This window comes from Elaeis guineensis, chromosome 11 (genome assembly GCF_000442705.2).
Source record: "Elaeis guineensis isolate ETL-2024a chromosome 11, EG11, whole genome shotgun sequence".
Classification (NCBI taxonomy): domain Eukaryota; kingdom Viridiplantae; phylum Streptophyta; class Magnoliopsida; order Arecales; family Arecaceae; genus Elaeis; species Elaeis guineensis.
This window is the reverse complement of record NC_026003.2, coordinates 111,138,585-111,154,531: the sequence shown is the minus strand read 5'-3', so window position 1 is coordinate 111,154,531 and position 15,947 is coordinate 111,138,585. Positions and strand designations below refer to the sequence as shown.

Sequence of the window (15,947 nt, the reverse complement as noted above, 5' to 3'; positions counted from 1 at the left end):
TTATACATGATAAAAACTTAAAAAAATTAAATATAAAAAATTATAATATATAAAATCAATCAGTCATGGTCGATGATGTGCCTGTCTTAGGCTGATATGACTGCTATTGAGATGGAGATGTACCGACATCTCCATGGGGCCCCTCCTATCAGATCGTCCTCCTAATGGCATAGCTTAAAATTAATTATTTATACATGATAAAAAATTAAAATAAATTAAATATAAAAAACTATAATATATAAAATCAACATGTCATGTTCGAAGATGATGTGTCTGCCTCAGGATGATGTGACTACTGCTGACATAGAGATATACCAATATCTTCATGTGGGCCTCCCTACGTGATCGACCTTCTGGTAGCATGTCTATATCAAACAATATATTAGAGATAATATAATATGGATAAAAATTATATCAATACTAAATAATATATAAAATATAAGATATATGAGTTTTTTTTAAAAAAATTATATATTATTATTCAATATCTATATCTTTATCAAGAGAATTATCAACATCTTCATCATCATAATCTGCCAATGTATAATATTCTTCTTTATTATTTATGAAGTTGTCATCATCATCCTCTGACATGATCAAATTATTTCACTAACATCAACATTATCAGGTTGCACGTCATCCCTAATCAGAGAAGATATGCTTTCAATGTCGGCACTATACTATCCCAAGTCATCTATATTCTATTCTTCCTGAAAGAAATTTTTATCTGTTTCTATCTCAAAATGAACATGTATGTCATAAACACCCCTTGATGCAATCCTTTGAACAACATGCCATTCACCTTTATGTCTCATCTCTTTTAGGTATATTACCAACTTTGTCTGGCTAGCAAGCATGAAAGGATCAGATTGATATCATATTCTCACAAAATTGACACTTATGAAGTATGCATCTTTATGAATATCAGTCATATTATTGCTGATATCCCATCATTGACATTTAAATAGGTAAACAAATCATTTTGACCCATATCTTAACTGTATAATATCCATTAGGATACCATAATATTCAATCTCATTATCTCTGTCGATTCCTAACGTCAAAATTCTACTATTTTAAGTCTGTCTCTACATATCAAGATTCCTTATATGAAATCTCATGCCACCAATAATATATGAGCTATAACATGAAACCCTAGAATCGAGGTGGCATGCCAAATCATATGGTTCCTCGGTTGCACCATCTTCTTTATGATAATACGTTAACATCATCTACAACAACATATGTATAAGTTACGATAAATTATTTGTATACATTACATGGAATAAAAAGTTGAATAAAATAGCTATAGCACTTACACGTTGTCTGAATTAAGTTGCGAACTCCCTTCGATGTCATCCCTTGATATCTCTATTATTTTGTCATAATAATATGTCTCTATGCTCTCTATAATAAATACATGCTTATTATTTATTTTACTTCTTGAAAGGTATATAATGTTGATTATATAAAAGTACTTACTTCATAAAATGCTAGATTTCTTCACAATTATTTAGTACATAGAAATGATCAGGTCAAGCTCTTCTATGTCCATATATTTATATTTTCTTCCACCAATGGGACGAACATTAATCTTGAAAATAGATAATGTAAATTCAATGTCGGCCCACTCCCTATCTGTACTACACTCTTCATAATTGAATCATGTTTCTATACTATCAAGATACATCGAACAGAATATAAAATATGCTGTAGAAATATATGCTTCCATAATTGATTTTTCTGGACGTGCCTTATTTCATACATATTATTTCAACTTATACAAGAATCTACACATACAAAATGATAAAAATAAATAAAAAAATATATAATTAGAATTATAATGATCATAAATTAAGTAAAAAAATTAATTTTTTTATAATATTATTATCATTCAATAAAATACATCCATCGATACTGAACTGACCTAACAAGCAAAGCCTCCCTTAGAAAGTGAACCATCAAGTGTACCATAATATTAAAAAATGAGAGCGAAAAATTTTTTTTGAGCTTACATAAAATTAGGCCAATGACTGATTGAAGCTTCTTAAATATATCAACTTGGAGTTTCCGACAATATAATTCTCGAAAGAAAATATCCAATTTAATAAGTACATTCTGTACCTTTAGGATGGAGAAGCCATGCATCACAACGAGTATAAGATGCTGCATCATAACATGAGAGTCATGACTCTTCATACTCGAGATACTACCATCTTTCAAGTTCACATAGCTTGAAATGTTGAAGGCAAAACCATCAGAAAACTTTGTAATTTTTAACCACTCACAAAATTTTCTTTTCTCATCTCCGTGCAATATATAACTTACAGTTGGTATTAATTTTTATCATCATAGGGAACCAAGTGCAACTCATGCCATAATCTCATTCTTTCTAGGTCTAGTCGAGAATTTGGATTATCTTTTATTTTTTCTTGATGTTAAGAAGTGTCCCAATAAAATTATCACAAATATTCTTCTCAATATGCATAACATCCAAGTTATGACTTTGTAGGAGATGTTGCCAATAAGATAATTCAAAAAATATATCCTGCTTCATCTAGTTCAACTCTGATTCATTACACTTCCACTTGTGACTCTCAGAAACTTTGCTGAATTTGACACTGCCAATGGTCTCTAGTTGTGCTAATATGTCATATCCGCTCATCACGTAAGGTGGCCCATGCATCTTTGACTTTTTATTGAAGCATCGATTCTGATAGGTTTTTCAAGAATGATTGGATGGTAAAAACCGATGATGACATATATAGGCAATTTTTTTTCATGCTATGACACAACAACTATCACCGTTGCAAATTGGATATGCCAAACATCCTTTTGTGCTCCATCCAGATAAGTTGTCATATGCTAAAAAATTATTAATTATCCACATTATCATCGTATATAATCAAAAAAAAAATTTATTGACTAAATCGTATGTTACAACATCAATCTCCCAAAGTTCTCTCAATTCATCGATTAAGGATCGCAGATAAATATCTATCTCATTATCAGGAGCTATAGGTCTAGGAATAAGCAATAATAAAAATATAAATAGCTCTTTTATGTATTTTCATGTTTCAACATTATACGAAATTAGCATAACCAGCCACATACTATAAGCATTGCTCATGATCCCAAATGGATTGAAACCATCGGATGCTAGGTCAAGACGAATATTGCATGGATCACTAAAAAAATGAGGATATTGTTTGTTAAATTCCCTCCAAACTATAGGGTCAGCTGGATGACTAATGATGTTATCCTCATAAATTCTCATCTCATGATGCCATCTCATCGACTTAACAGTTCTCGATGACTAATAAAGTCTCTGAAGTCTTGGTGTTAATGAAAAGTATCTCAAAATCTTGTGAGTCCACTTCTTATCTCTTTCGAAATCTTCAACATACCTTGACTCACCATATTCTGGACAACAATCTAAGTGTTGATGCTCTTTATAAAATAATGCATAACTATTCTCGCATGCATCTATCGGTGTATAGCCCAGTCCAAGTTCATGCATATACTTTTTTACCTCTGAATATGATTTTGAAAGTTTTTCACCATCTGGTAAAGCTTCTTTGATTAAATTTAATATATATTCAAAGGACTTTTGACTCCAACCAAATATGATTTTATCATGGAGAAGCTTTAACAAGTACTCAAACTTCAAAAATTTTTTACAATTTGGATACAATGGCTCCTTGACATCCCTCATGAGTTTTTCAAAATGCCCATCATTTGTATTATCCAAACTGTCAGGAGAGTTGTCATGAGTATTTTCGTTGGACATAAAATTATCTCCACATTGAGTGGCATGTGCTTCTTCATATAAATCATCTAACATATCATTGATACCAATTGATCCAGACAGTTGACCCGCATGTTGGTCTCTTATGTTAGTAGGTCTACATTCTCCATACAAATTTCAAATAGTATACTTTGGATCCATATCTCAATTCAACAAGTGTTCTAATGCTCCATCTATAGGCTGAAAGAAGTTATTATGACGTCTCTGATAAAGAGATTTAATTCTATTGGGATCATTAACTCTCTCTCGTGTAAATCTTATAAAATTTCTTATACCTTGTCGGTATTCAAGTAAGATGATAGAGCGAACATCCATCCAACTCTTGTTGATATTTTCTATCCATCCATGAGAAATATTCATCATTAAAGTATGTGTTATAAAAAAGGTTTTAAAAATGTATGATCATATCCATTTCAACTCATTATTAATGGGTGTGGCCCTATCCCTTTCAAAAAAGCAACGATCTTATTACTATTATTACCCGATATTTTATCTCATTATTATGAAAATTTTGGCAACATCTCCTCATGGTTCTCCAAGTATACAATGTGAATACGGTGTCTATATACCCTATCCAATATACACCCAAAGAACAGAGGAAAGATAATTGCTGAATACTACATAATGAAATAAAACATCAACTATTAACAATAATAAGATTAAAGCTTTTCCAAACTGTACAAAATTGGGGCATCCAAGGGACGTTCAATATATGAACGACTCTTGATCAGGAATTTAAGGTTCAATACAATTTAACTACTATTTCTGAACATACATACAGAGATAGATTCTTAATTTATCAAAAAAAGATAACTCTGTATTGAAATTTTTCTATAAATATTTTGATAGAGTTTTCTCTAAAAAATAAATATTTTTCATATTAAATTATAACAAGCAAAAGCACATAAAACAGCATACAAAATATTTAAATTGTAACAAATAAAAGCAATGTACATTGTGCCAGTGGAATAATTAAATTAAATATTTTGAAGGACTATAATCAAATTATAAACTTCAGCAGGGACTAAACAGTAACATAAAAAATTTTATGTAATAAATTTTACAACAAAGATTAAACTATAAATAATTAAGGACTGAGATCAAATATTACAATCTACAGAGCCTAAAATGCAAAAGTGCTACATAACCCAAAATCTGAACCCAAAACCAGCACCCTCCTTCTGAAAATCAAGTCTGACGATCGGAGGAAGATCGACCACCATCCTCTCTACAACCATTTGGCTCAGCTGTCGGCCCAGATCCGCCGCCCATGAAGGAGGAGGGCACAAAACGTGAAGGAGGAGCCAGTGGCCTCTTTTTTTTTTGTTGGTTCTTGTTCGGAGAAAATGAAAGATAAGGGGGGAAGCCGCGGATCACTGCCTCTTGCTCAGATCGCCATCGCCAGCACTCTAGACAATGGTCGAAAAAAATTTATGAGGGAGAAGGAGGAGGGGGGAGGAGAACATGGCGGTGGGAAGGACCATCAATGGGAAGGACTGTCGGTCCCCGATCGGCATCCTCCATCCATGGAGCCAAAAGAGAGAGAGAGAGAGGACTCCCTCGTCCACCACCCCCCCCCAAGCATCCACCATTTGTGATCGCATTCCCCATGATCGCCCCCCCTCTAGTTCAATCTATGTGGGAAAAGGTCTAACCTTTAAAGCAAAGCAAAGCAAAGCAGAGGCGGCTGACGTGTGATGTGGAGGCGAAGCAGAGCAGAGGAGTTAGTGGTGGGGGCGGTGAGGGCAGCGGTGGCGACGGCAGCAGTGACAGCGATGACGATTGATGGCAAGAGAGGGAGAGAGGGAGTGAGAGAACCAAGGGAGAGGGAGGGAGAGAGGGAAAGCGATCAACGGGAGATGGGTTCGTTGGGAAAAGGAGGAAGAAATAGGAGGGTAGGATTCAATGGGAGTGGGTTCAGTGGGAGATGAAAACGGAGGAGGAAAAGGGTTTTGATGGAAAAAAAGATTTTGACGATGCTGATATAGCATTATTTTTTTTTTGCAAACTATTTACCAATGCAAAATTTATGTAGGTAAAAAGGATAATTACCTATGCAAATGCTGTGCGTCGGCAAATGACCTCTTTACCTATGCAACATTTGCGTAGATAAATGATTTGTTTAATTTTTTTGTAAATTATTTGCCAACGCTAAATTTTGTATAGGTAAATGATCTTTTTAGCTATGCAAATTTAGCATCAACAAATATTAAACTATTTACCGACGCTAACATACATAGATAAATATGACATTTACTTATACAAATATAGAGCATCGATACTTCAACTCTTTACCTATGCAAAAATTGCATCTATAAATATTTTTATTTTTTATTTTTTTATTTTCATAAAATATTTGCTTTCTCCAACCCAACACAGCAGTGGCAGGATATAGAGACTATCTCAAGCAAGTTGAGCGGGGGAGAGGTGGCACATGGTGTAGAGCTAGATAGAGCAAAGCAGAGAGAGAGCAGAGGTAGTGGCGGTGGCAGTGGGGATACAAAGATTGTATCGAGTTGGCTAAATTTTTTTCTATTTTTTTCTGAATATGATATAATTTTAAAATTTAAAGTCCATCTTTATCGTTCATTATTTAAATAATTATCATTAAAGTATCATCACAAAAGATCATCTCGATCTGGTAGCCCTAGCTATGTCGATCAATAAAATTTGATTTCGACAGCCACGAATGATCGTATGATGATCTAATAGAAAGAGACCATAGATAGATCCAAAAATTTATAATGATGATCTCGATGATATTTATAGCATATTATCAAAATTTTATTTCAATCAGACACCTTTATTATGGTCAATTTAATACGAAATAATTTTGACTGTTAAATAAAAAAATGAGTGATCAAAAGGCCAAACAGCATCCAATTAAGATGAACTTGTAGATAAATAATCTTTGCTACTACTTTAATCATTTATACAGTGGTGATCATAAAATCCAAACCGTGCATATATGAACCATCCACGTTAAGCAGAACTTATAAAAGCACAAGTATAATTACTCAAAAATTTTAAGAATGAGTATCAAAAGACATATAGTTTTGGATCATTTATATATGTATAGTTTGAATTTTATGATCATCACCATACAAACGATCAAAGTAGTCGCAAGATTTATCTAAAAAATCATCTTAATTGGACACCATTTAGCTTTTTGATCACTCATATTTCATTTAACAACCCAAATCATTCCGTATTAAATTGATCATGATAACGATATCTGATCGAAGTAAAATTTTGATTGTGTGCTACAAATATCATCAAAATTATTGTTGTAAGTTTTTAGATCCATCGATGATATCTATCTATCAGATCATCATATGGTCATTCGCGACCATCGAAATCAAATTTTATTGATCTACGTAACTAAGGCTATCAGATTGAGACGATCTTTTGTGACGATATTCTAACAATAATTATTTAGATAATGAATGATGAAGATAAACTTTAAATTTTAAAATATATTGATAAAATTATTTAAATAATGATAAATTATTTTTAAAAAATAAAAATATTTATCGATGCTAAATTAGCATAGGTAATGAGGTTAATTACTTATGCAAGATTGAAGCATAGGTAATTAGACTTATTTAACATCGGCAAATGATTTGCCAAAATAAAAAAATTAATAAAAAAACAAACCATTTGCCAACGCTAAATTTGCGTAGGCAATAAGCCTAATTGCCTACGCTTCAATCTTGCGTAGGTAATTAACCTCATTGCCTATGCTAATTTAGTATCGATAAATTATTTATAAAAATAAAAAAAATTAATAAAAAAATAAATCATTTGTCGACGTTAAATTTGTATAGGTAATAAACCTAATTGTATATGCTTCAAACTTGCGTAGGTAATTAACTCATTGCCTATGCTAATTTAACGTTTGTAAATTATTTACAAAAATAATAAAATTAATAAAAAAATAAATCATCTGTCGATGCTAAATTAGCATAGGCAATGAGATTAATTAGTTACATAAGAAATAAGCGTAAGCAATTAGGCTTATTCACTATGAATATTTAGCATCGATAAATTATCTGCTAAAATAAAATAATTAATAAAAAAATAAATCATTTGTCGATGCTAAATTTAAATAGGCAATAAGCCTAATTTTCTATACTTCTATCTTACATAGGTAATTAACCTCATTGCCTATGTTAACTTAGCATCAACAAATTATTTATAAAAACAAAAAAAATTTACAAAAAGGCAAACCATTTGTTGATGCTAAGTTAGCATAGGTAATGAGATTAATTACCTATGCAAAAAGAAAGCATAGATAATTGGCTTATTACTTATAAAAATTTATCGTCGGTAAATGATTTGTCAAAATAAAAAAAATTAATAAAAAATATTTATCGATGCTAATTTTTCATATGCAATAAGTCTAATTGCCTACACTTACTTCTTGCGTAGGTAATTAGCCTCATTACCTACGCTAATTTAGCATTGACAAATTATTTATGAAAATAAAAATTTAATAAAAAATAAATAATTTGTCGATGCTAAGTTAGCATAGACAATGAAGTTAATTACCTATGTAAGATGGAAGCATAGGCAATTAAGCTTATTATCTACGCAAATTTAGCATCGATAAATAATTTATCAAAATTAAAAAATTAATAAAAATATTATTTATCGATGCTAAATTTGCATGGGCAATAAGCCTATTTGCCAATGCTTTCATTCTGCATAGGTAATTAACCTCATTTTCTATGCTAATTTAACATCGATAAATTATTTATGAAAATAAAAAAAATTAATAAAAAAATATTTACCAATGCTAATTTAGCATAGGCAATGAGGTCAGTTACCTACGTAAGTTAGAAGTGAAGGCAATTCGGCATATTGCCTATGCAAATTTAGCATCAGCAAATGATTTACCAAAATTAAAAAATTAAGACCACCCACTATCGATGCTTTGGTTTAAATGCCGACACTAATTTTACATCAATAATTATATTTTATGATGATTTTTTGAAAGCATCGCTAATTATGCCCATTTATCGATGTTTATTTTTTTGCGTAGCTAATTGTACTCTTTACCTATGCAAAATTTTGCATAGGTAAATATTGCGTCGACAAAACCCCAATTTCTTGTAGTATCTTTTGGCTACTCTTATATGACTGAATAGTATCGAGAAATGAAATCCGCTATATTAGAAAGTGAAATTGCATATAAACTTACAAGATTATAACTAGGTTGTATAACATCTGATTTAGACAATTTTTTATTCAAATCAAATACTTTATTGAGCTCTATGACATGGCATCATCTCATAGAGGGCACAGCACATCGAGTGACCAGATCTAAATTTCAATATTTAGGCTTCAAAATAAATCAATCAAAATAAAAATTTTTCTTTTAGAAAATACTTTGATCATGCATATCTTTTGTTAATCTGCAAAGAATTTGACAAAGCAATAGAAGCAAAGTACATACAAAAGTCAATATCCATCTTTTATAGGATTTAAACTATTCATGTTTATTTACACTCATCATGTATATTCTAAGAAAGTCAATCTTGTTCAAACTAGAAGAGACATATGATCCAAATTATAGAAGCGTAAATCTTACTATTATAAATAGAGATTATATATCCTAGTTTATGAATCATCAATAATAATAATAATTACAACAACTCTACTTCCATTAATATTTTCCACTTTTCCATAATTTTTGTAAAATTTGAATTCTATGGGTTTAGAATTTTTTTTTTTCTTCTTGATTAGGTCACGAAGAACTAGAATTTAGATCTTTTTAATTGAAATTGAATTAAAGTGAATAGTAATAACTAGATTTAGTGCCATGGATTAGTACTTCCTCGGCGCACGCTTTGACAGAGGTCTTAGTAATCTAGTTTTGAATTTGGTTGGTGGCAGCGCCCTTTTTCTTTCTTAAAAAAGGAATAACTTTTTCAGAGATCAAAAGGACGAATCCACTTGACGACAAACGCCACTTGAAATCGAGCCGCCGATTCATTGCCACACCATCCAAGCAACTGCTCGGTGGCGGGCAGAACGATACGGTGAAAATAACATGAAGCAGGACTCACCTATCCACGAAACACCAGAATCAATATTATTATGGCGGAGTTGACCGGATCCTGGTTTTCTTTTGCGGTTTTTATTCCGGAGGTAATCATGGTTTTTTTTTAGTGTATTTTTGTATTTTTGAAAGGAAAAAAAAAAAGTTACGGAGGCCTAAGAATTTAAATCAACAGGTTGAAATTCTTTCTCTATTTTTTTTATAGAGCTATAAGATTTCAGAGTTTAGTAATCTATTGCATTGTTCTTGCCTCACCCAAATCATGGGAGCCCTAATCCAAAGCCACTTAATTTTTGAGAGTTCAGCAGGTTCATGGATGTCGGTCTGAAATAGCTCCCGATCAAAAACTAACAGATGTTGGAAAACTGACATTGCATATGTGGTTGTTGGGTTGGTTTTGAATCCCAAAAGACGGATTCGTTTGATAGAATGGCTCGGATAAACTTGAGTGGTCACTATAAATTAATGCACATCCTTGTGATGTTAATTCCTTCAAATTAGGGTTGGTAATGGATCAAGTTCGATGGATGCAGCCCATTTATGATTAGGTTGAGGAGAATACCCGTCGATGGTATATGTTGACCCATACCCAACTACCAACCCGATAAGTTGTTCACTAGCTAATTCCATGTACCCCCTCAATAGGTTCATGGTACTCTCGTGTAACTTCTAGATACCCTTTTAATAACATACTCCTGGGGTGAAGCACCTTACTTCTTCATTGTTTGCCTCAAGAAATGTTGTTCACCACCTAATTAGACACTTCGACTAAATAAAAACAAAATAAGAACAATAATAGGGGCAACGCAGAGTTGGAACGACGAGAGGGGAATCATGTGTTTCCCTCCGCCTTTTCTTTCCGGTATATTTTATTCACTCTTATTCCCATGCTGTTCACCGCTTTTTGATCGTTCCAAACAATTATTCGTTAACGCATTACCCATCGCATGATAAACAATATCTTAGGGGTTTGAGGATAGAAATTTTGATTATTTATCCAAACAATGGTACCTCGTTGGATTGGAGGGCCAGTAAATATGTTGGCCTTGGCTAACCCAAACTCAGTCCAATTATGAAAATTGCTCATTCAAATTCGTTTATTTCGGATAAGTTAGGCTAGATTAATGATTCAGGTTAGAAATCGCCATCTTCGAAAACTATGACATCATGAAAAATTAACAAATTGACCACTTCAAAAGCTATGAGATCGTAAAAAATTAGCATCGTGCAGAACATATTCTTCCATTTTTAATCATTTGAAAGTTATTAAAATATGACTACCAGATGTATTTGGTTGTCACATTTTTCTGAAGTACGTGGTCCATGGATTCAGGGCAAGTCATTAGTCCTATTATATGTTGCTATATCCTAGGAGAATCCAGCCAAGAAAATTAAATTTGGCATGATTTGTCGGAGTTTAAATCCTCTGCGATGCCTTTTTCACGGGTAAAGAGTTATAAAAATCTAAATAGTCACCGCATCATCCATCCTGGAGACGAAGAATTATTCCTCATCTGGAAATTTAAACAATTATATTTCCTTTCAAACATGATGCATGCGAGACAAGAATAGTCATCTTTTTTCGAGATGGATGATGCAGCAACTAACGTAGTTTTATAGTCCCGTGTGGTGCAAAACATGGAGCGCAAAGAATCCCAACTGCATCTAGAAAGGTGCTAGAAAATGCTTGGATTCTAAAACACCGTATGCATACGTATATTGAAATTGCTAAGCACATTCAAGGTAGTCATTATTCTGACGTGATTATTTTCTTCTTCCAGCTAGGCTGACTTATTACATATTCTCTGGGACATGCCAATTCAATTTATTGATCCAATAGTAAGACTCATACTCGAAAAGGGACAAACAGATAGAGATAAAATTTTCATGATCGGATCGATCATAAAAAAAATTATGATTGGACCGTCATCGTCTGCCACATTCTGAAATGCGTGTGTTAAAATACTAAAAAAATAGAAATGGATAAATTCTTAAAGATTATGTGATGCTTATCAAAACTGTTCAAATATGCCTAGGATTTATTCATTCCTATTTTAACGCATGCTTTGGAGATATGGCAGACGATGACGGTCCGATCATAATTTCTTCCATAGGTAATCCGGCCATAAAAATTTTATCCAACAGATAGGGGCAGCGTCACACATACACTTTGCTGAATTCGACCAAATCATCAGCCTTTGGCATCACGTTCATCACAGCACCATCCACACAGAAACGCTCAGACCATCCCACCAAAAGAGGAGTCTTTTTCTCCTCCAGCAGCTTGACACCAACTATCCTCTCCACAGCCCTGATCCACCCCAACCAGCTCCCAAGTGCAATGTCCAAGTAGCCGATAGCATCCCCTCCGAAGAAGTCCTTTCCTTTGCCACATATCTTGAAAGCATCTTCCAGCAGTGGGAGCATGGCGGCTATTTGTTCCACTGCTTCTGCCTTGTTCCCTTTAAGCATTCCTATTATGGTCCGGACCGCAGAAGGAAGCTATCATAAAGAAGGAAGTAGAAAAGATGTTCATGACTCATAAGATTGGTGAATATATGATCTCAATGTTACTTAGACCAAACAGGTTTGGAGCAATACCTTGTCATCGATGTAGGCGGCCCAGAAGCGAGCAATGGCACGATCATATGGGTCAGAGGGGACAATGGGAGGCCCCCTGCCGGCCCAGACTTCATCCACGTACTCGACTATGATCATGGACTCGCAAATGGGTTTGCCCTCGTGGATGAGGACAGGGATCATCTTGTAAACTGGGTTGGACTTGAGGAGAAGCTCGCTCTTAGTCCCCAGCACCTCATCCAAACTCTCGTAGCCTGCGCTCTTGAGGTTTAGGGCGATGCTCACCCTCATGACGAAGGGGCTCGCCCAAAACCCCAGCAACTTCACCTCGTGATCTCCTGCTGCTGCCATTCTCTTCCTAGTTCGTGATGGGTTTGAATTGTCCCTGGATATGTGTATATATAGAGAACAAATGAAGGGAATGGACCGTCTTATTCCGATATTGTTTTCTGGTTTCTTTTGCAACAAGCTTTGACTGTTTTATTTAAATTGCCACAGCATCTGTTCTTGCGAGGCAAGCTTCGCAACAGCTTGACTATTTTTGTTTTTTCATTGATTTTTTAGTTACTTAACCTGGAGCGCAAGTTTTGGAGGAGCGCCTTCACTCTTCTATAATTTCTTTCATTCAATCAATGAAATGAAGTATGAATGATGTCCACATAATTTGGTCCAAAAATAATTTCTCAAATCTGGGGAGGGTGATGTGTCTAGAACTTCATGTGGTTGGTCATGAGAGCCTTAATTTTGGTATTGCTTTTGTTTGCTATTTTTCTGTTTTCAAAAAATTTAGAAAAAAATTGAAGTAGATTTAACAAATGCACCTTGAAATCTGCTACTTTTAGATTTTTTTTAAAAAATATTAAAAGCTTTTAGCAGCGAAGCTCTATTATATGACTTTCAAAAGAAAAATGAAAATAGAAGTGAAAATTAATGGTAAAAGTTCCTGTCTCCAATATCAATCTTCATACAAAATTTTGCTAATTATAGAGAAATAAAAATAAAAAAATAGCAATAGTACCAAACGGGTTCTGAATGAATTGAAATTGATGTGGATTGAACAGTTAGGCAATATTCTTCTGTCCAAAATATTTTAAAAAAAAAAAAAGAAATGGTCGGTCCAATTTACTTTATCTTTTGTATATTTGGGCTTCTTATTGGTAAAATGTTTTCATATTCTTCATTTTACATATCTTTAGTATTTTACCCGGGGCAAGGCATAACTTTAGTAATTTCTAACCATGCTATTAAGAATTTTCTACAAAGAAAAAAAAAATCTTGAAATACACTCATTATTAAAAAAAAAATTCCATATCTGACACATAAGAAGGTAATATATGATAAAGAATGGTAATAAGCAATTAGAAGCTATAACCCAAAGTAAAAGCTACATTAACACTACTCCCAATCCCTCCCTACTCTCCTCATTTAACCTTTCCCCAAAACCGTTACCCCTTCCCCGCTCCTCCGCTTCCGGTCCCGGAACCCCCTCAAGACCCCGTCTACCGCCACGTCCAACGCGTCCTCCATCCCCTCCCCCAACCCGCCCTCCGCCGCCGCGTACACCAACCTCGGTATCAACTCGACCACCTTCTCTCTCATCTTCTTCGCCCTCTCCTCCCCGATTCGCTCCAACACTCCCCTTACGCTCACCGCGCCGCTCCTGACCTCCGTCCGATCTATGAACACCGACCAGTCCTCTACCCCAGCTAAATACCACCCGTACTGCACGTATGCGCTCCGCCGCCAGAACAGCACCGGCACCGCCCCCGCCACCATGCAGTCGAACATCGACCGCCGTGTGAAGCTGTCCCCCCGCGGTTGGAGGCAGAAGGTCGAGTCCAGGAATAAGCTCACCGTCTCCGCACTTCGGTTACCGCACCGTCCGCCGCCACAGTCCACCGACCGGCACTTCCTCCCTGCCCGCCGGCACTCCCCCAGCAAAAGCCCCCGGAAGTCGTCCTTGAACCCGGCCCGGGCCGCCCCCGCAAAGCTGAACAGCGTGGGCCGGCTCCGGCCCAGCACGAACCGCTGCCATTCCTTCACCTCGGCCGCGGTCCGCGGGTGGAACCCGGTCGGGTACGGGATCCCGACGTCCTTGCCGTCCCACGGGTTGCGCTCGATGAGAAGCCGGGTCACGTTCTCCATGCCGGGCATGTAGAGGAAGCTCCCGCCCCAGTCGCCCTCTCTGGACCGGCGGAAGTCCCACGTGATCCGGCCTAAAGTGATGAAGTGGTCCCAGCCGTTGGACCGGCGCCAGGGGGGCTGGTCTCGGATCCAACGGAGGAGGAGTGCGCAGTCGCGGTCGCGGTCGCGGTCGCCGGAGGTGGAGTTTGGGGACCAGAGGTGGCGGCCTACTGTGAGACCGGCATAGAAGGGGACGTAGAAGGCGGCGGCGGCGGACGGGTCCCGGGTGCGGCAGCGGTGGGCAAGCATGCGGTGGTGGAAGATGAGCTCGGCGGCGAACTGGTCGGTGGAGTACCAGGAGGGAAGGAGGTGGGGCGGAACGACGCCGGCGAGGTCGGCGGCCGGGGGACCGAAGCCACCGTTGGAGAGAGCGGTGCAGCGGGAGGCCCAGGGGTTGAGGTCGGCGCAGGCGGCGAGGACATCCTTGTTGAACATCGGGGGGAGGTCGTAGACGTAGACCAAGCCGGCGGCGCAGGGGCCGGAGGCGGCGGGGGTGGAGATGGGAGGGATGGGCGGGTGGTTTTGGAGGAGGTGGAGGCTGGGCGGCGGGAGGGAGCGAGCGGAGAGGATTAGAAGGAGCTGGAGGGCGAGGATGGCGATGACGAGCCCCGCGAGGTGGCGGGGCGGGAGGTGGAGTGGCTGGACGGCGGCAGCGGTGCTCATTCTGGAGTGATCCAGGGTGGAGGAGGCGGCGACGATGGCGGAGGGGAAGGGCTTGGGCTTCTTGAGGAGTTGCGCCTCTGGAGGTGGAGAGTCCGACCGCGGAAGCATCAGAAGAGAGAATTAGAGAGGAGGAGGAGGGCGGTGACCGCGGTCGGCACAAAAACCCACATCGGACCATGAATGCTTAGGGACTGCATGCATGTAGGCAAAAATATTTCTAGGGTTTATTATGAATTTTTTTGTCCAGGAACCGTGGATATAAGGACATCAAGAAATGATGACACGGACACGGGGCATGAAAGGAATATTTCATTTTCTTCCGCGGTGGTAAAGCTCGCAGTCAGTGGGCCACATCCGAAATCATGCTCATCAATCATCATCCAGCAAAGCCGGTCCTACGTTCCAGTTGAGGAACATAGGCTTGATCAAATGCTCTGAGTTCTTCACCAATAATATATGTTTCCTGAAATATTATTTATTATTATTAGGACCTTGTGCTGCCCTGTATGGCAAGTTAAGCATCGGCCCAAACTTGAGGAGGTGGAGCTCCTGCTACATGTATTAAGATGTGTTAGCTATCCTCACTTTTTTCGAGAGGACCTAGTAGCTACAAGGAATAAATTACAAACCATCTTTTGCGACTGCATG

The 15,947-nt window shown here is 36.9% G+C and overlaps 2 protein-coding genes across 2 annotated transcripts; both read right to left on the bottom strand.

Annotated features, from left to right (window-relative positions):
* Positions 1–11,536: 11,536 nt before the first annotated feature.
* On the bottom strand, positions 11,537–12,840 carry LOC105054171 (glutathione S-transferase U18-like). The gene is made up of 2 exons (XM_010935616.4): positions 12,474–12,840; positions 11,537–12,374 (listed from the first exon to the last, which is right to left on the bottom strand). The coding sequence occupies exons 1-2, from the start codon at positions 12,801–12,803 to the stop codon at positions 12,030–12,032; spliced, it is 675 nt and encodes a 224-aa protein (XP_010933918.1). The 5' UTR covers positions 12,804–12,840; the 3' UTR covers positions 11,537–12,029.
* Positions 12,841–13,877: 1,037 nt separating this feature from the next.
* On the bottom strand, positions 13,878–15,732 carry LOC105054365 (xyloglucan galactosyltransferase XLT2-like). Its single transcript, XM_019853654.3, has one exon. It carries the CDS (start codon positions 15,405–15,407, stop codon positions 13,878–13,880), a length of 1,530 nt encoding a protein of 509 aa, XP_019709213.3. The 5' UTR covers positions 15,408–15,732.
* Between the last annotated feature and the right edge of the window lie 215 nt (positions 15,733–15,947).